The following is a 21,330-nucleotide window of genomic DNA, read 5'->3' on the forward strand; positions in this document are numbered from 1 at the left end:
TGACCCTCTCTCGGGTTGATGAGCGGCGGCTGATTGTGTGCTGCGGACACAGCTGGGAGACTTGGCCCAAATGATGAGCAGGTCCCGGCAGCAAAACAGATAAATCAATGGAAAATGAACTCATCAAGGAGACAGGATTGACAGGCTACCTCCAGCTGCACTCTAGCAATCGGCCTGTGACCTCTATGACCTGTAGCTGGAGATGCACTCTTAAAATAGAAAAACAGTAATCAAATATTGATATCTATTCAGGCTCCATTAAGCCAGCTGTGGGTGTGTTTGCAACACATCATCGCAGGGTTGTACACATCTAAAAGCCCTTATAGAGTCACTACACACAGACACAATACTGTGCTATATCCACTGTGATTGGCGTCTATACACTGCTGTCTTTATATTAATAGTGTAGTATTTCCACTGTTGCAGCTCCCTTAAATCACCAGCATGCCTAATAATAATGAACAGATTCTGTCTAAGAAAGTTATGAGGGTAGATGGGGCTGAGGTGGTTAATTGTAGTTTAACCCCTTTGTACACAGGGGGTGTTCCCAGCTCTGAACATTCTCTGGGGGCTTCGAGCATGGAGAATATTTACAGCATTCCTCGTTACATTTAACCAAAATAGCTCCACCCACAATAACCAGGTTTTGGGCAAAAAGCTACCCATTTTGAGGTCCAAACCAGTTTGGATGTATGTTTAATACAGGTCAGATCTTTGAACCAGTAACGAGTAATGGGCAAAGGCACCATTCTGATTTAGGTACTCCATCATTTAACAGAAGGATTTTTTAACTTAAAAAAAAAATAAAAAAACACACATCGACCAAAATCTACTTTTTACAGTAACAACCGCTACTTCCAACTAGCCTGAATGGGGGTGTCACTGTTCACTTATTTAGGGTGAGGGGTGGTACTGTCAAAACATGTGTTAGAGCAAATTATATTTACATTAAAACATAGGGGTCCATTTACTAAGCAGTGTTAGGAGACAGAGTGAAAAGTGATAAGGTACCAGCCAATCAGCTCCTGCCATCTCACAGGCTGTGTTTGATAAATGACAGTTGGGAGCTGATTGGCTGGCACCTTATCACTTTTCACTCTGTCTCCTAACACTGCTTAGTAAATAGACCCCATAAAGCTTTATTCTAATAAAATACTAGAACTAAGACATATTTTTAAGTGAGACAAATGGATAAGATTTAATACATAGCAAAAAAAAAAAAAATATATGTTTTTAGGAGTTTCCTCATAGCTACTGCATACGGTTAGTGCACCCACAGAACCTTACCGCCATATAAACTAGTATGTCTACACTATAAATGGATGCACTGCAAGGACTGAAGGGCTAATATAGATTCAGGAACAGGGGATAAGCTTGCTTACTAATACTACTTATTAGCATTGTAGCTAAATGAGACCATAGTGAGCAACCACAGTCTCTAAAGGAAGTTCCCTCTTGTGAAAATGAAGAGTGATCAGCTCCTGGCCAAACAATAGCTCCCAGGGATGTCAGCGATGCGTAGGACTACATTAGCTGCAGTATAAAACTGGCATTCTGATGATTATAAACACTGTATTACATGACAAGGCTTATAGTAACTACCCACCAGCTATAACATCACAATCACTGCTTACCGTTACCGGCTATAACATCACACTCACCGCCACTGATGTGCTATTAACATCACACCCACTGATCACCAGCACACTCACTGCTCACAATCACTGGCATGCTATAATATCACGCTCACTGCTCACCATCACCGGCGTGCTATAATATCACTCACTGCTCACCATCACCGGCGCGCTATAACATCACACTTACCACTACCGGCCTGCTAGAACATCACATTCGCTACTCTATCACCAGCTATATCATCACACTCACTGCTCACCATCACTGGCATGCTATAACATCACACTCACTGCTCACCATCTCTGGAATGCTAGAATATCACACTCACCGTCACTGGCGTGCTATATCATCACACTCACTGCTCACCATCACTGGCGTGCTATAATATCATACTAACTTCTCATCATACCTGGCGTGCTATAACATCACACTCACTGCTCACCATCTCTGGAATGCTAGAATATCACACTCACCGTCACTGGCGTGCTATAATATCATACTCACTGCTCACCATCTCTGGAATGCTATAATATCACACTCACTGTCACTGGCGTGCTATAACATCACACTCACTGCACACCATCTCTGGAATGCTAGAATATCACACTCACCGTCACTGGCGTGCGATATCATCACACTCACTGCTCACCATCACTGGCGTGCTAGAATATTATACTCACTTCTCATCATAACTGGCATGCTACACACTCACTGCTCACCATCACTGGAATGCTAGAATATCACACTCACTGTCACTGGTGTGCGATATCATCACACTCACTGCTCACCATCACTGGCGTGCTAGAATATTATACTCACTTCTCATCATAACTGGCATGCTACACACTCACTGCTCACCATCACTGGAATGCTATAATATCACACTCACTGTCACTGGCGTGCGATATCATCACACTCACCACTACCGGCCTACTAGAACTTTACATTCACTACTCACTATCACTGGCGTGCTGTAACATCACACTCACTGCTCACCATCTCTGGAATGCTAGAATATCACACTCACCGTCACTGGCGTGCTATATCATCACACTCACTGCTCACCATCACTGGCGGGCTATAATATCATACTCACTTCTCATCATACCTGGCGTGCTATAACATCACACTCACTGCTCACCATCTCTGGAATGCTAGAATATCACACTCACCGTCACTGGCGTGCTATAATATCATACTCACTGCTCACCATCTCTGGAATGCTATAATATCACACTCACTGTCACTGGCGTGCGATATCATCACACTCACTGCTCACCATCTCTGGAATGCTAGAATATCACACTCACTGTCACTGGCGTGCTATAATATCATACTCACTGCTCACCATCTCTGGAATGCTAGAATATCACACTCACTGTCACTGGCGTGCGATATCATCACACTCACTGCTCACCATCACTGGCGTGCTAGAATATTATACTCACTTCTCATCATAACTGGCATGCTACACACTCACTGCTCACCATCACTGGAATGCTAGAATATCACACTCACTGTCACTGGCGTGCGATATCATCACACTCACTGCTCACCATCACTGGCGTGCTAGAATATTATACTCACTTCTCATCATAACTGGCATGCTACACACTCACTGCTCACCATCACTGGAATGCTATAATATCACACTCACTGTCACTGGCGTGCGATATCATCACACTCACCACTACCGGCCTACTAGAACTTTACATTCACTACTCACTATCACCGGCATGCTGTAACATCACACTCACTGCTCACCATCACTGGCGTGCTATAACATTGTATTCTCTGTATAAAAGTGCAATGAGAAGCGTATTAATTCCATGTGTCACCCTCTTTATTACACCACCCGCACCTCATTTTTAAAGCTAGCAATAGAAAAGGGAGCGCTGTATGTACCTCAAACTTCTGTCGCAGCTCCTCGTTCCCTTCCTCTCCCTCCGGTGGCACAGGCACATTAAAATATTCACCCTCTTCTTGGCTCAGCAACTTAAACCTAAACCACAGATAAAATGAGGAAATCAATATGCACCCACTCACTGTAATGTTGCGCATTATAGACACATTTATACGGAGGGATTATTTTCCATTAATTACCGTAATGCAGAAAAGTGATGTTAATACATGTACAAACCAGAGTTAGGGGAACAGCAGGTTCCTTTGTTTTTTTGGGGAGACCTATCGGGAGATGTACTAAGCCTAACTGTCTTTTTTCAAACACAGGGCCTGATTGAGAGCCGAACGCTATTTGCGGACGGTCGTTCTGAAAAAGGGGCCAGATATTTAAATTAAGTGCTCGCTCTTTGCGGTCTGTTGATGCCTCTATGTCTGAACGAGCGAACAAAACATGCGGTTGCTATTTTGAAAAAAACGCCCCCTGGCCGCTCGCATCATACGTCATCTCCGCTATTTATTTGATTAATCGAGTACATCGAAAGGGGTATGAACTGCTCACTATTCTTGTGGTAGCATTTTCCTACCGCAATCATGCGAACAGTTCAGTCTAAGAGACAACCAAGTGACGTGGTCAATGACGCTGCTTTGTTAATTATGCACACCCTTAAAACGCCCGTTTTGACCGTTTGGTACGCCTGCGTTCGGATCTCCACTCCCTGTTTTCAAGCACCTTCCCCTGTTACCACCCACAAACGCCTCATCCTGTCACTCAAATTAGCAGGCATTCGCTATTTTGCGAGCACACGATTTCTGACCGCACTGACTGGTTCGCGCATGCGTACTAAAACCCATACGCAGATGTGCGAACATCGCTCGGAACGAACGAGCTGGCCGCTTACGAGCGGCTCTGAATCAGGCCCACAGCCTGTAAACTGACAGTTAGGAGCTGTTTGGTTGGTACTCTCTACTTGATCACTCTCCAAGACTTCGTGTACATCTGCCCCCCAGGGGTAAATTTACTAAACGTCGGTTTGTCAAAGCCACGGATGACAGGCAGCTTAACCGACTGATCTCAAGTGGCAACGGTTATAAATTCTAAACCAGGGTGGTTATATCGATATAATAATTGAAGCCAAAGCATACATTATTCTATATGTTACTCTGTGTGTAAAAATGTTACTCTGTGTGTAAAATTTAGGCGTGGATTTCCTCAAAAAAATCTTTGTTAATATTAACACAGGGTTAAAAACAAAAACGGCCAAAAAATTACTTTGTTACCTTGTTTATATTTAGAAAGTAGACTTTATCTTTGTTCTCTTGGTGAGTTATCATACTGTACTGTCCCTACTTGGAGACGCTATACTATCACTGTGATATTATTTGTAGACGGTGATAATAATACCGCAGCAGCCACAAAGCAGGTCTACTCGGTTGGGAGAAAGAAAGAAAGAACAGAATGGACTTTTTATATCACAAGATTCAATGGCGTTAAAAATTATTTCCTGGAGGGCCGGACGCAGCACAGAATCAGAGAGGAAATGAGAATTTCGGAGTACAGCGCTGGAGGAGATTAAAAAAGAGCGTGGACAGAGGGAAACGGGGACTATTGCTGCACGCGACTGAACGTTTTAGACAATATATCCAGGAGATCTGTTCTACTGAAGTAGAGTCCGTAAGATCTCAGTGTCCTCTCTTTATATGAGAGACAGGACCATAAGTGCTGTACACACCCAGGAACAGGAGCTCTCATTATCCCCAGTTATGCTGAACAGCGGCAGACTGGGCCTGTTTCCGAATATGACTGCTAAAGAACAACTAGACGATTTTATTGATTCATTTAATTTACACAAAACCACACAAGAGCCGATCCAGCCTTAACAGTACCAATTCGGCCATATTGTTGGCCCATCTAGCAGCTTGAATGGGGCCTGCTATAGCGGCTGGAAGATGACGGCGCACACAGGTAAACAGCGGTCATGTTCTGACTGAGTTTTCCCAACATGGGCGACAATCAACTGACTGGTGTCTATCGGATTATTATAGGTTTTGGGTAATACATGCTGTCATATCAATCCCATCTCCTTAGAAGCTATGAGAGCACATTGTGGGCCAGATTCAATTATCCGTGAAAAGCTGTGGTTTTTGCGAAAAGTGTTCGCAGGTGCGAACTTTTCGCACAAAAATGCGCATCGTGCCATCCTATTGCTGAAGTTTTTGCATGCGCGAATTCTACATAGACAAAAACCGGCGAAAAGTTTTCACCATTTCAGAGCAGGTGAAAAGTTGTGCAAAATCCCTATTTTTGGTTACAAATGTGGGGACTTGGTTCACAACCCTTTGGAAACCCGCCTAATGACAAATTAGGCAAAAATATTTTTTTTAATTATCTTAATTTGGCTAATAATGTCATTTTTGGGGTGAAAAAGTTACAATTGTTGGAAAATGGGGTTAAAGTAGTGGGTCTGGTATTTTGGAGGGCTGTATGGATGGGACAGGTGTTTTAAACATTGCAGGCTGCTGCACCGGGTGTATTTTAAAAAAAATTTAAAAGTGCACTTTAACTCAAAAATATACTTGCACCCATTTTATTGCAGCATTTATTTTGCCAAAAGAAAAATGCTTATTATAATTTTTTCACTTTTACACAAAAATGCATAGAACAGCCAAGAGACACAATTTAAGAACCCCAATTACTTTTATTAGGGCCACTACTACACTTCTATATTGATTTCCTATGTCAGTTCGCCTCTTTATGTGGTACAGACAGATTTCCCCAAATTCACGTGTACTTTTTACAGGTTACTCCACCAACCATTTTTTCCGCGAATGCCACATCGCGCCTTTGTAATAGGATAGTGCGAAAAAGGGAGCGTGCATATACAAATGACGGGAAAATATCGCACAAAAAAACAGCCGAAGTGTGCGCACACTTGTCCGACGTTAACTTTTTGCTTTATCGCATCTAATTAAATTCCCCCCCTGTGTATATTAGGATTAATGGAATGGGAGTAGTCCGTTTGTGTGACTATGCAGTGAGTTAAAGTGTGTTACAGGGTATACTTATGATGTGCGTCGTAGTATTTGGCCAAATACCACATTTTCCATAATTCTTTCTCCTACAAAAGAGGACACGTCAGGCTGCAATTCCATTAACTCTGTAACGGATAATGGAGACTTCAGAAATTAGGATTGCTTTCAGGGAGTTCTGACAAGTCAAAGGCAGCAGGCTGCAATGTGCTATATACTATACTGAGAGCCAGAAAAAAAAAAAAAAGTCTCTCACAACATCAATATTCAACTGCCCCAGACCATCACAGATCAGCTGTACACGCTACGTGATTTAATGAACGACAGAACAATACCTTGTTCCGTCCCTCATCAAAATGCACAGCTCCGTATACACGATATCGTTTGATTGACCGTGCAGCACACGTCGTCCGCGGGAGCGCGCAATTGTGCATACACATTCGACAATATGCACGATTTGTCCTTCCAATACGGCAAATCGTGCAGATATTCTATTGCGTACCTGGCCTTAGAATCTCATCCTTCTTGCTGGTGGTACATCCAGGGGATTATCACTAATTTACAATCTACATGGGGACAAACTGTTCAACACCACTTTGATAAGATCGTTATTAAAATTCGATGGAACACGAATAGCCATTTTTATTTCATCTCCCGAACATGATATTCTATGCTGGAGTTCAAGCTTACAGCTACTTTTGGAAACTGTCGCTCTCTATAGAGAAATGTGCCATTGGTTTGCATTAGTGTCTAGAAGTGTTGAGCTGCATTTATAAAAGGTGTTGTGTCACTTTTGTTTACAGACTAAGCAACAAACTTCTTGAGAGCGCAGGTTATAGTTTGTACTCTTTGTATTACAGCTACAGAATATGTATGCTCCATCTTTGACTTCGGGACTGATAACTGGTGCACGTAGTGTCGATGTCGCATGCAAAAAGGCCAATGTTTTCAGTCTCAGCATGCGTCCGAGCTGCATGCGTCCCGATGGTTCACGCCAAGAGACGGCAAACTAATTTGGACGCAGAGAGCGACGAATTCAGTGGGCATTTCTGGGTGGTGACAGGGGGTGGCTAGGCAGGCGCGGGCGTGTCGCAGTCAGCAACCGTGTCTTTTGCCGCAGTTCCTCAGACACCGGCAGCCATATTCAAAGGGAGATTCGCCACCTCCATGGGGCTGGTGCAATCTCTGATGGTGTGTCTGTATGAAATCCATCGGCCGTGGCATTAGCATAAAAACGCCGTCACGCTGCGGCAATAGCGTGCACCTCTAATAAAAACATTAGCTTATTAGAGGTCACCCCAGTTTGCCCATGACCTGTATGATAGCACAACCCACAACCTTACCCTGAATATGACCAGTACAAGCATTAATGAATTATAATATACTTATTTACAGTAGTGGATATATATGGTTTCCCTCTACGTGCCTAATGTACACATCATACTATGGAAATAAACAGCGGTAGCCACGGGCATTGTGACGCTTACCATCCATCCACACTGGCCTTCAGCAGCTCTGAAATGCCAAACGACAGTGACCCCATGAAATCATTCCTACTGGTCAGGTCCCAGTCCCAAATCTCCACCGACAGCCTCCGATCTTTGTCGGACTCCTTCAGGTTGCTGTGCGGGAAGAGAAGATAATGGACAGGTCACACATAGGATGAGCCCATTGTCCCAGTCAGCATCAATGGTACCAATCCAAGGAGGCTTCACTCACAATTTAAAGGTCTCATTAAAGGTTGGGTTGAGAGAACATTTGATGGTTTTGGTCTTCTGTTTGCTCTCACTCTTGGGGTCCGGGATGAGTTTTAATTTCACATATGGGTCAGACAGTCCATTGGGGTCCATGGGAACCAAGTTCTTGCCTTCGCCCACTAAAGAGAGTCCAATGGGAAATTAAACTACAGAACACAGTCATAGAGCATCATATATTGGTACTAAATAGAATACACATCATTTCAATGATCAGTTCATTGTGCAGCCACAGTTCAGCTATTACCGAACGTGGCTGTAATCAAATACCAGTTTACTAAGCATGATCATTGCAACATCTGAATCTAGAGCAAAGTTTAGTTTTAAATAAATGAAAGGATCAGCTCCACTCTGGTTCCGGGTCTTGGAACTAGCTCCTAGATCTGTAGACAGAGCACCGGGCATCCCTAGTGTGTAGTTGGCAAGTAAATTTTATTTTCTGACCTGTTCTAGTATCTTTGGTCTGTTCAACCAGATAACAAACTATCTTAGACGTAGAGTGACATCTAGTGGTGATTTTAGCTACAGCAACATCCAAAAGGTCACATTGAATTCTGCAGCCTCTATAGACTGTATTTGATCATCTGTCATTTCGCTCCGTGACTGTAGCACAAATAAAAAAAACTGACTAACAAGGAAATCGGTGGACCATGGTGGAGATTGATGGGTTTATCTGCCGTCTGAAAAGATGTCCCTAAGTTTCTTGCCGACATGAGCAGAAATACTTGGGTCTTTTGTTAGCAAACATGGTCAGCAAGATCAGGGAAATGTATATAAAATAGGAATCGCGTGTAAGCATTACGTGCTGGGATTGCAGTGATAAACATGATGTTTTCATTCAAATGAGCCAATAAAATCTGCAATTTGACCTTCCTGACTACATTAGCAGGGAACTCGTCTATAAGAGTAATATGGGGGTGTTATTACATGGGCTGTAAATGGTTGATGCGATTACCTCCAGACCAGACAAGCGTGCTACCTGGCGGAGGCGGCTTAATTCCAGACCGCACAAGCTAGTCATCTAATAGAGGCAGCTGAAGCGATCAGGGAAGATGGAGGACAAACCAGTTCCTCATCCCTCTTGATGAAAGTAGGGAATGACTGTCAGTCAGTCAGTCTGTGGACCAGGCGCAATGATTACATTTGCAAAAAAAAAAAAAATTAATGTAAAAGGTGGTAAGACTTATTCTGTGGTGATCCACTCCCAGCCTCCAACCTTCCCCCTTGACTCCCATCAGCTCCTGGATGGGGGTTATGGGGGGGTGGGGGGGGATATGGATGGGCAATGCTTTTAAAAATAATATTTATGGATACAATAGACAGGGCGGCTGCCGGATCGAGCAGAGAAACCAATGGTGAGCAGAATAACTTGGGAAGAACTCAGGAAGGAGAAAGGTCTGGAACTGGACCAATGCATGAAAATCTGGCACTGTAGCTAAACTAGCTTTGAAGGATTAACTGCAAAGGATGACAAGCTGAATAAGTCATTAAGGTTTAACTATAATGTCTGGTATTGAGCCATGCACCCTTGTGGACTTTTTTTCAACACAGAGGATAACTAAGGCATAGAGGCTAGGAAGCAGAACAGCAGCATGCGGTGCTTCATGGCATGTCCAACAACTCATCTATAGTGCAGACCATAGAGAGCAAAGACCATTCCTAGACCCCCTGCCTCCACACTGGCTAAATTGTTACACAGAGCAATAGCATGCAGCAGACAAAGGCCGGCCATACACTGAACCATTATCTTCCAGATCCGGTTGATGCACAACAGTTCTAAACAATTATCACTCAGTGTATTTTACATGAACGATAATCGTTCCAACGCTGAAAACCACATTAAAATGCTCTGGATCGTTTCACTTGATTTTCAAACATGCTCGATCATCCAGACCGTCGTTCTGCCGCTGTCATTTCATGCAGTGAAGATCATGCCCATATATTGTGCAGTGTATGGAGGCATGCAGTGATTGTACCATCGTTCAGCACATTCCCTTGTTGGTTGGATTGTTTCTAAAAGTCATGTAGTTTATTACTGAAGGCTTCAACTTCCCAACTCTGCACTATGTGCTAAAGGTTTCACTGTAACCGGTGCGCGGGAAGTTTACATCCAAGATGGAAGCATTTTCCCTTGGCACAATCTCTGTACATTATACAGAATATGGCGGATTATGGTACTAGGGGGCATATGACACATTACTCCTCGTTATATTGATTAGCTAGTAATGTACCCGCAAACTGAGCTATTCCCCCCCTCCAGCTTCTCCTTCCTATCAAATGTGTTTCTATATACAGATGTATCCTCATATACCTAGCCTCAATACGCCATGTGGCATTAGACGCCTGGCGCGAGTGAGCCTCCAGGTTCCGTGCAACTCTGCTTGTGACGAGCATCTTTTTGGCCTGAAATGGCGTCTTGGTCGCAATCATATAAGACAAACCGCTTCTGGAGACTGCGCTGGATAATTTGATATGCGACACTTGTATATCAGACTGTGACTGAATACTGAGCACAACGGGACTTGGCGTGGAGCAAAGCCGATGCATCGTAGCACTTTGTACAGATTCAGACTCAGTCGCGCACAGATATACAAGTGTTGCATTTCAAGTTAATCAGTGCCGTCTCCTGAAGCCGTTTGTCGCACACTTGAGTCTAAAAAGTAGTGATAGAGACGATCGGCACAAGCCAAGTCGCACAGAGCCTGGCGAGTTGAGAAGGGCTGTTTGGTGCAACTACAGCAATTGTGTATAAAGACACAGCTATAGTTTTTATATTTAACCAGATCTGGGGTGTGTGGAGTGACGGGCAATATACCAATGCCAGGCAGAAAGTCTACAAACGGGTTGGTAGAACAGCTCTCTCCTATGTTTCTTTAGCCCTCCCCAATTCCCCTTATATTGCTAAGTCAATGTGATAACACCCGTGCTGGTAAATTGCAGCGATGCGTTAATGTTACTGTGATGTGTAACCCTTACCTTGCAAACATATTAAAGATATAAGAGAAAAAAACAGTTCTCAAATCTTTCCACAAATAGTGAATTACAGACTCACCCACCGACCCTTCCTTATAGGATATATATTCCCTTATTACCTCCTACAGGGTTTACTGCTCTGCAAAGTCTATCACGAAACATATACAAACATTTTAATAGTCCCCCCCGAAACATGAGCACAAAGTTCATGCGTCTATATACTTTTGACAGGAATGATTTAATGCAAAACGTCTGAGTTGAGTTTAGACAGACCCACCTGACAGCTAGCAACTCACCCACAACCGTCAGGACGTCCTGGCTGATGTCAGCCTTGATGTGTATCCTGCCCCGGCGCTCGGTGTGGTCCGTACCGCACAGGCTTGGCACGTTCATTACACAGCGTTTGTGGACATTCATCATGCATGCTGGAGAAACACGGGAAAGCAGAGATTACAAGCGTCGTCCTGTGTTAGAATAGATAAATTTCTCTTTTATATTTGGAAGGGGTGGCTCTTCGTGAAGACTGATCACTGCACTAAAACTTGGGTTATGTACCATCAGGAAATTCACAGCAGAACCCAAATCATGCAGTGCATACCGATAATTATTGGGTCCATGTTTTGCCCAATTGGATTTGTGGGTGCCTTCTAATTTTTTGCTTGCACGAGGAATTTTATTTCTGTACAGCAGAGGGCGCTTTACAGCTCGTGAGAACTGTATTGGGTGCCGCATCCAAATGACATGTACTAGGTTTTGGTCGCCAAATGTAGTCAAAGTTCAGGAGCCCTGTTCCTATTGATATAGCTCATCTAAAAGAAGCTATATATAAATTCTGGGGAAAAGAGCAGTCTGAGGTAGAAAGCGCGCCCCTGTTTCAAACAACTTTGAACTTGTTCTACACCACAGTAAGTCCTTTGCGTCTGATGCGGAGTTGGGCGTGAATCAGATTTGTTTTATCTGCCGCACACGAAGTCCTTCAACTGCACAACTAAAGTTAGGCATCTGTACCCATGCCAATTGCTAGATATTTCGGGCTTGAGAGTAAAGCTGGGTACTCTGGACGATTTTTTGAACGATTTGGCCGATTCCAAAGCATCGGAACATCAAATTATTCAAATCGCCCAATGTGTATGCTCTATCACGATGCCTATGCGCATTCCCGCGAGTCGTCCGTCGCATCTTCAGATCCTTTGTACAAGCAGGAAGATCTGTCAATCTCGTTAACAATTTCCCTCAGCAGATCGTGCGGTGCGTACGCTCTACCGAACGATCAGGCGACATGGATACATTATATGGTTAACGATCTAACCACTAAACAATGCATGATATATTGTTTGGTCGTTTGTAAGATTGCACAGTGTGTATGCACTATATTGTTTCACCGGGATTTGCATGAAGTTCAAGGGAAACCGTTGACAACATCACAACATTTGCAAGTCGTCTAATGTATACCCAGCTTAAGACGAGCTACGGAGGACGGGAGGGGGGGCTGGAGTGGGGTGTAAGCACAACCAAAGTGCAGTCAGTGTGCGTTCATGTGTAATGTGTCCCACGCTGACCACAAGAAATCAGCAGATGCACCTGTTTGGAGACGGATCACGGTATACAGTCACAATGTCTCTGTTCACAATAGCGACAGCAGGAAGCCCACATTCATGATTTCAACATGGTTAATATTGTGACATCATTAATGTCAACATCTGTGAAACGTCGACATTGTCATAATGTGGACATTTCCATTAGCCTTATGGTTTACTGTTTGCAGTTAATGATAGAAGTACATTTCATGTTGACATTATATCAGCATCAACTTCGTAAATGTCAAACTTACGAACATAGCGACATGTTCAGTGCTTTCCCCAGATATTTTATTATTTTTACCAGGAGGCATTATGAGCCAGCCGGGTGGGGGTGACCTGGGGGCAGTAGCCCATTGTGCATTCTCCCCCCTCCCATCAGGTATCCCACATACCCACCTTCCAGTGGGGGCAACTCAGACAGGGTAGGCCGGAGATGAGGTGGAGGGGGTGTTCGGAATCCTCTTTCCACCAGGGGCAGCTTCAAATAGTGAGCTGCACTGTGACGTTGCCAATAAGTCGCACTGCGCCTACGTTGGTATACGAAACGTAAGTGAAGTGCGACTTTCGGCAGCGCCACAGTGCTGTGTTGCAGAGGATCTGCTGGGCGGATCGCCCGATAAATATAGCATGGGGAGAACACTGATGGTTCAATGCTGACATTACAATGTCGACATTCACATATCGACCTAATGAACTTTGACATTGTGAATGTCAACAAAATATACCTTTCCCCGGATCACTTGCAAGCGCTCAACCCCTGGGTGCAAGAGGAAAACTGATGGTGATCATTGGCTGAGCTTAAGCCCTCCCATTTATGCTAATACTTCAGTGATACTGATGCTATGATCTAGATAGATTAGCAATTGTTCTGCAGCAAGAGAGCAGATTTCCAAATTATCATTTAAAGGGGAATGTGATGGATGAGCTGTGTGTACTAATATGAACTTAATCAAAACTAATTTTGTATTTGCGCCTTGGTCTAATTTCCTTTCCTATGGCAAATTAGGTATTCATTGCACTATATAATCATGTGCAATATTGTGAATGAATTGTGCACTGTAATTATTAACATTTACTACTAGCAGTGTGAAGTCCCAACTCCTAGTGTAAACCAGGCGCATATACTACTGTTCTCTTTTGATAGTAACCCAGACACAGATACTACTGTTCTTTCCTGGAGTAAAGCTGGGTTATGGGCACCCAAGGCTCACTGATAAGCGTGGGTAAAGAAAGCTAGTCCGCCTGGTCCGATCCCACAGGAAAAGTGACTAATAAATATTGCACAAAAAGTTAATGCTAGCTATGATAGTAAGTTGTCAGAACACACAGTGTATCGCAGCTTGCAGAGTATGGGGCTGTGTAGCCATAGACTAGTCTGAATGCCCATGCTGACCCCTGTCCACCCCTGAAAGGGCCCACGATGGGCACATGAGCGTCAGATATGGACCATGGGGCAACGGAAGAAGATGACCTGGTCTGGTGAATTACTTTTTTTCTTTTACATCATGTGGACGGTCAGGTGCGTCGTTTACCTGGGGATGAGATATCACCAAGATGCACTATGGGAAGAAGTCAAACCGGCAGAGGCAGTGTGATGGTCTGGGCAATGTTCTGCTGGGAAAGCTAGGGTCCTGCCATTCATGTGGATATTACTTTGACACATACCACCTACACAAACATTGTTGCAGACCATTGTTGCAACGGTATTCCCATATGGCCGTGGTCTCTTTCAGCAGGATAATGCGCCCGGCCACACTGCAATCATTGATCAGGAATGGTCTGAGGAACATGACAAAGAGCTGAAGGTGAAGAATACACACATTGTGGAGCCCCGGTTAAATAGTAAAGTGTTTCAGATATTAGTACAAAAATGTATCAAATAATAGGTATACCTTTCACATATAATAAAATATTTAAAACATACCTACAGGAATCGACAATAGTCACACGTTCAGAGTACTTCGATATGAATATAAGTGCATCATTCATTTGATGCTAAGAAACACAATGTGGTAATAAGGACACCACCGAAGTCTATTATGGAACTAAAAGTCACTACAATAAATAAATGTCCAGAAAAATATTCAACGTTATTGTTCCACAGGTGAAATGAAGGAGCACTTGGACTCCTAAATGTGTTTTATACACACACACACACACACTTGAGAATTCTTGTTAGATGTAAATCCGCCGGGCCCATTGATTTTCAAAGTCCATGTGAGTGAGGGACTCGGTTAGGCAAAGGACAGAATCACCAAACTGATGTCGTAGTGTTAGGAGCAATAATTGCCGGCTGGCCCAGCGCTGACGCTCTGCTGAAAAATATTGAACAGCGCTAAGGTGTCCTGTGGTTTTAGGAAATAATGTTCCATTAATAAGAACCGGCTACAGGATCTCCTTTGTGTCGCTATCAGTGGGCAGTGAGCACCCAGGTGCTGGGATGGGGTTTCCAATTGTCCTAACCAGCTGGTCAAACCCCACTCTGCTGCAATCAGATGGTAAGGCTGAGGAATCCTGGTTAAGCCGCTGCTATGTAAAGGCAGTCGAGGCAACACAGGTGAAGTGAGTGAAACAGTATAGACCGGCCTTGTGCTATCATGGCAGCTTTCAATTAAGGCTATAAAAAGCCTAGTTGGTTGTGACTCACAGCCAGCCCCTGTATAGATGTGCCCCTCTGTATCTAGGAGGTGAGTACATGTAACTGCAATGTAATGATGTGCTGGGCCATACAGTATATGCTAGTGTAAGGGACCTGCAGAAAAATGGGGTCCCTTGATGCTGGGCTGCAGGCTTAAATGCTTTGATCAAATCATGACAAAATCCCCTTTGTTTTATTTGCTGCACACACATAAATGTGAGTATATTATTGTTAGCGCCGATAGCAAAAGTTTTTCTGTTAAGCCTCTGCTATGTAAATGCAGTAGAGGCAACACAGGTGATGTTGTGAGTGAAATAGTATAAGACCGGCGTTTTTCAATTGTGTCGCGGCACACTAGAGCGGTTCTCAGGTGCGCATCCGGAGATATGCCCTGCCACCAGTGCAAATCCTCATCACCAGTTTATCTTCAAACTTCGGGCCCGGGCAGTGCTGGCTCTTCAGGTTGCTCAGACGCAGCCCGGGCCATGACCCGTATCCTGTCATAAGGAGAAGCGGCAGTGTGACATCATAGGTCACGCATGTCGCATTGCTCTCCCTTCCACACAGTGCTCTCTGCTCTGCAGTGAGCAATTAAGCAGGCTGGCTCTTTCCACTCCAGTAGGGACCAATGTGTTTTATTTTGTTCTTTGGGGGCCACTGTTTTTGTGTCTTTTGTTTTTTTTTTCTGTGGGGGCCATTGTTGTATTTCTTCTGTGGGGGCCACGGTTATTGTGGCTTTTATTTTTTCTGTGGGGGCCATTGTGCTAGTTTTTATTGTTCTGGGGGGGCTACTGTTATTGGTTTTTTTTTTCCCCTCCAGGGGCCACTGTTATTGTGTTTTTTCTTTTTTCTGTAGGGGCCATCGTGATTGTGTTTCTTGTGTAGGGGGCCACTGTTATTGTGTTTTAGTGAGGGCCATTATGATAGTTTTTTTCTGTATGGGACATTGGGTCTCATTCAGACCCAATCGCAAGCGGGTTGATGATTGTGCATTGCGCACGTAGTGAGCTTCCGGCTCTATTAGAGATGAAAGCTCACTGGGGCTTGCGGCAGACGAGACCCTACCACAAGGGTCTCGTCGCAAGCCCGATGGTCGCGACCATCGCCACCATCACCTGGCCGCTCACAAAAGCGGTGGGTGGTCACCCACAGCTTAGCGAGTGACCAGGAGGCCTGCTTTTAAAAAAAAAAAGCGGCCGCCCTCATTCAGAGCGAGCGCTCGCTTTTTGTGAGTGGCTCTGAATGAGGTCCATTGTGTTTCTTGTGCGGGGGTACCTGTTGTGCTTTTTCAGTGTGGGTCATTGTGATTGGGGTTTTTTCCTACTAATTTGAATAGAAATAATAACAAATATCAACATATATTAAATAATAATGAATACAATTATATATTATATTTGAAAAAAAACAACTAAATGATATACCTTGGCAGTTTTAAAATTTTGTTTAGCGAGTTAAAAAAGGTTGAAAATCACTGGTATAGACTATAGGCACAGGTCCCAATCTCCCAAATTAGGGTAGCTAGCTGGAGGTAGTCCGGAATAGTACAGAATAACCAAATCACAGTACTTCTCTAAAGTGTGACAGCAAAAATAAGAAGCCGTCAATTATTGCTCTGAACACTACGGCATCAGTTTGGTGAACCCGTCAATTGGCTAACACAGAGTCCCTCTCTCCTATGGACTTTGAATATCAACAGGCCGGTGGAGATATATATATATATATATATATATATATAAAAAACTAGAATTCTCCTGGAAGTGTGTTCACTAAATACATTTAGGAGTCCAATAGGGGTATTCAATATGGGAGCGAAAACATCGTTTTTGCGTTAATATCGCACCTATGACGTCATTATCACAGGTTTTAGTTTTACACCATATTCAATTTCAAAGACTTTTCGCAGGTTCGAAAAGTCTTTGATAAAAAACGGGGATAACTTTTCACCATTGAATAGGTGTCGAAAAAAAGTGCAGAATTGGGGTTTAGGGGTGCAGGCTTAAAAAAAAATAGCCTGCACTCCTGGGAATGACATTTAAAAAAGAACTGTGTCAAAAAAAAGTTTAAAAAAAAAAAAAATAGGGACACCCCAAAAAATTAATTTAAAAATTGTGGTGAAAAAAAAAATGGGAAAAAAATTGTTAAACAATAGGGAAATAGGTTCAGGGCTATTCTGCAAGTATGCGGCATGTGTTTTCTAGAATAGATTTATAGCGGCAGGTGCACAATTGCAGAATTTTTAAAAACTTACTTTAGGGACATCAAAATATGCTAGTACCCATTTTCATGTACCCCAAATTTGATGGGACCACTTAAAAAAAACGAAAAAAAAATAACCTAAGTGCTCTTCTGCATCACTTCTTCAATGTCGGGAAAAAACACCTGCTGCGGCTATTTAAATCCCCAACTTTCAATTACAGGCTAAAACGGGGGTACCCATAGTGATCCCTCATGTGTTTACAACTTTAGGGGGGTCCTACAATTTTTTTAAGGAAAATTTCGTAACTTTACGCAAATCCCACTTCGCAGGCTCCCGTTTCCGTTAGTTTCATATTGAATACAGGGATAAGCTCCGATATGAAACGTAAACTTCGACAGCGAAGTTTACGTTTCATATTGAATACCCCTCCAAGTGTTCCTTCTATTTAGCTGTGGAAGAATTACCTTTGAATATCTTTCTGGACATTTATTCCTTGGAAGGACTTTTATTTCCGTAATAGACTTGTGTCTATTACGGCTTATTTGATTTATTTCTGAACATGTGACTATAGTTGATTCCTGTAGGCATGTTTTAAATGCTTTATTTTATGTGAAAGGTAATTATTATATATTACATTGTTGTACTCATATCTGAGTCACTTTACTATTTAACCAGCGCTCCACAATTTGTGTGCATTACCTACTGTGGAAGGTGTTTTATACAAAGGTGAAGACTTGGCCTCAAATTTCCCAGATCTCAAACCGATCGAGTATCTGTGGGATGTGCCAGAAAAATGCGTCCGAGCCATGGAACTTACAGGACTAACAAGATCTTCTGCTAACGTCTTGGTGCCCCATACCAAAGGACACCTTCAGAGGTCTTGAGGAGTCCATGCCTCGATGTGTCAAAGCTGTTTTGGTGGCATGAGGGGGACCTACACAATATTAGGCAGGTGGTTGTTATATGTGATCGGTGTACAGTATACTACTGTTCTCTCCAGGGGCAAAGTAGAATGCTATCCATGTAGATCTGGATGCATCAGGTGAATACGGCTAGCTCTGCATAGTAAGCAAAATTTACCTTTTTACGGGATGCCTTTTACGCATTAATTTTAGACGCAACTCAGGATAAGCCCCATTTACAAAAAAATATATATATATACATTTTTTTTTTTTTAAATCACAAATGATGACATGATTTTTCTATTGTATAAAATGATGTGTCCAATATATGCGCAGTGACAGTCAGACAGTGATGGAGGGACAAGGAGGGGTTTGCATTGTATACTGCTATTGCCAAATTGCAACAGTAGAACCACAACCCAGTCACACTTTCCAGGCAGCGGTGGCTTTAACAAATGTATGACCCATGCTCGCTTTACGATAACCTGTGGGGTACACAAATGCTTCTAAAACAGTTTATTATATTAGGGGAACCCATACATTTAATGCATTTTTTGCGGTCGCATCGAATGACAGATCCAAAATACGTGAACATTATAAACAGCACCATGCCGAAAGCTGCAGTACTCGTAGCGACCAGTAGAGGTCTCTGTACAACAACATATACAGAAGAAGTGCTAATTGGCAAGGTCATGTTCATTATATTTTATATTCAGTCCACAAGCTTCAAATCAACATCTACATACACAAATGTTGTCTGCGTCTGAATTCTATCACTTTAAAAAAAAAAATAATAATAATTGTGATGACAACAAGGTGGCCCTTTATGTAGAGATAATAAAACAATCCGATCGACCCGAATTCGCCCTATTTTTAGGTTGTGCACATCTGCCCACATCAGAACAATTTGGGGGTAAATGTAACAGGCTGCGGTTTTGAGACATTGGCGAGTCCCGTGCGAGACTGCCAGATATTTTAATGTAGCAGTCTTTTAATATGCAAAACAAGTGTTTGCCTATGACCTATGTAGGTAACATAATAAAATATATAAATTTGCTATAATACGCTCATAAAAGCATATAATCTGCCCGAGAAATCAGCAATCACCAATTAGCATCAACGATGCATTCGCAAACAGCCAAGTGGTTGGCTAGTGGTGACAATCCTCATCACCCACTATCGGCCTCTGCACATCTGCAGATAATATGGCTTTCTATGGCACATTTGCACCTTTGTCTTGGTCTGCATCTGTATGAAATTACATAGATGTGCCCTCCTGTGCTTGGCCTAAGTTAGCACTCCCTAGCCTATCCAAGTACAAACATGTGTAATACGCAGCAAGATCTATTCATTCATTTTCACAACTTTTAGGTTACCAAAGGGGAGGAGAGGCATGAAGGGTCACCTGCCAGCAGCCAGCTCACCATCCGCTGAGCCAAGATCAAATGAGAAAAAATAAAAAAAGTGTCAGCAGCGAGGTGCTAGGTGGGCAGCAATAGGGAACCACTCAGGTGAATGGAAGACAGGTGAGAGACACAAATAGGAAGAGGCAGCAGGAGGGAATCACTCAGGTGGATGGAGGACAGGTGAGAGGCAGTAGGAGCAGGGGGCAACAGGGAATCACTCAGGTGAATGGAGGACAGGTGAGAGGCAGCAGAGGGCAGCAGCAGGGAATCACTCAGGTGAATGGAGGACAGGTGAGAGGCAGTAGGAGCAAGGGGCAGCAGGGAATCAGTCAGGTGAATGGAGGACAGGTGAGAGGCAGCAGGGGGCAGCAGCAGGGAATCACTCAGGTGAATGGAGGACAGGTGAGAGGCAGTAGGAGCAGGGAATCACTCAGGTGAATGGAGGACAGGTGAGAGGCAGCAGGAGCAGGGGGCAGCAGCAGGGAATCACTCAGGTGAATGGAGGACAGGTGAGAGGCAGCAGGAGCAGGGGGCAGCAGCAGGAAATCACTCAGGTGAATGGAGGACAGGTGAGAGGCAGCAGGAGCAGGGGGCAGCAGCAGGGAATCACTCAGGTGAATGGAGGACAGATGAGAGGCAGTAGTAAGGCAGGCACAGGCATAGAATGACACTTATAACAAATACATGGATCAGCAGTGGTGTCAGAGGAGCACATTTATTAGATAAAACTTACTTTCACATTTCATCCCTTGGTGAATGAGGCCGTATAACAAGGAGCCACAGTGGTCACAGAATGTTGGACTGGAATACGTGTGTGTTTTAAACTTGTGTTTACTTCTGGGATCCTATAGATAAAGAAAAAGAAAAACTGTGAATAAAAGGGACAATGTGTTTGCTCACAATGTTACATCCTTACACCTCTATTGCGTAACACCGCAGTGCAAAAAGCAGATGTTTGTGTCATTTGATTCAATAAAGGCTGCTTCATCTGTACTAGGGGAAGGAAAGAGGATAACGTTGGGAAGGTCACCGTGTAATTCTGTCCGACATCAGCCACTAAGCATCTGGCAGGGAAAGAAATGACACCATCTGCCAGGAGCCAGGCACCGCCACAATCACACATGGGCACTTAATAACGGATTCTCAATTACATGGGCAGCAGCTCCACAGAGTGCACCGTGCTGCCAATTATCCAGCCCTGCGTACTTCCTTCCGTGACAGCCTGGACTTCATTAAAAAGGCTCTTTGAAGGCTGTGATTGGAAGACGTTTCAATTTCATTTTCATTTGGAAGAGAAGATGAGTTGCAGGCCGGCC

The 21,330-nt window shown here is 43.5% G+C and overlaps 1 protein-coding gene across 2 annotated transcripts in view; it reads right to left on the reverse strand.

The window, feature by feature from the left end:
- The window catches only part of PRKCB (protein kinase C beta), a 226,648-nt gene that overhangs the window by 56,125 nt on the left and 149,193 nt on the right, over positions 1-21,330 (reverse strand). For both annotated transcript variants that reach the window (XM_088448218.1, XM_088448217.1), the window contains exons 4-8: positions 20,748-20,859; positions 11,588-11,716; positions 8,284-8,440; positions 8,052-8,186; positions 3,541-3,637 (exon numbers count right to left, since the gene is read on the reverse strand). In XM_088448218.1, the coding sequence (XP_088304344.1) occupies positions 3,541-3,637; positions 8,052-8,186; positions 8,284-8,440; positions 11,588-11,716; positions 20,748-20,859 (630 nt within the window). The remainder of the gene's footprint in view (positions 1-3,540; positions 3,638-8,051; positions 8,187-8,283; positions 8,441-11,587; positions 11,717-20,747; positions 20,860-21,330) is intronic.

This window comes from Taudactylus pleione, unplaced genomic scaffold (genome assembly GCF_031769625.1).
Source record: "Taudactylus pleione unplaced genomic scaffold, aTauple2 ptg000451l, whole genome shotgun sequence".
Taxonomy (NCBI): domain Eukaryota; kingdom Metazoa; phylum Chordata; class Amphibia; order Anura; family Myobatrachidae; genus Taudactylus; species Taudactylus pleione.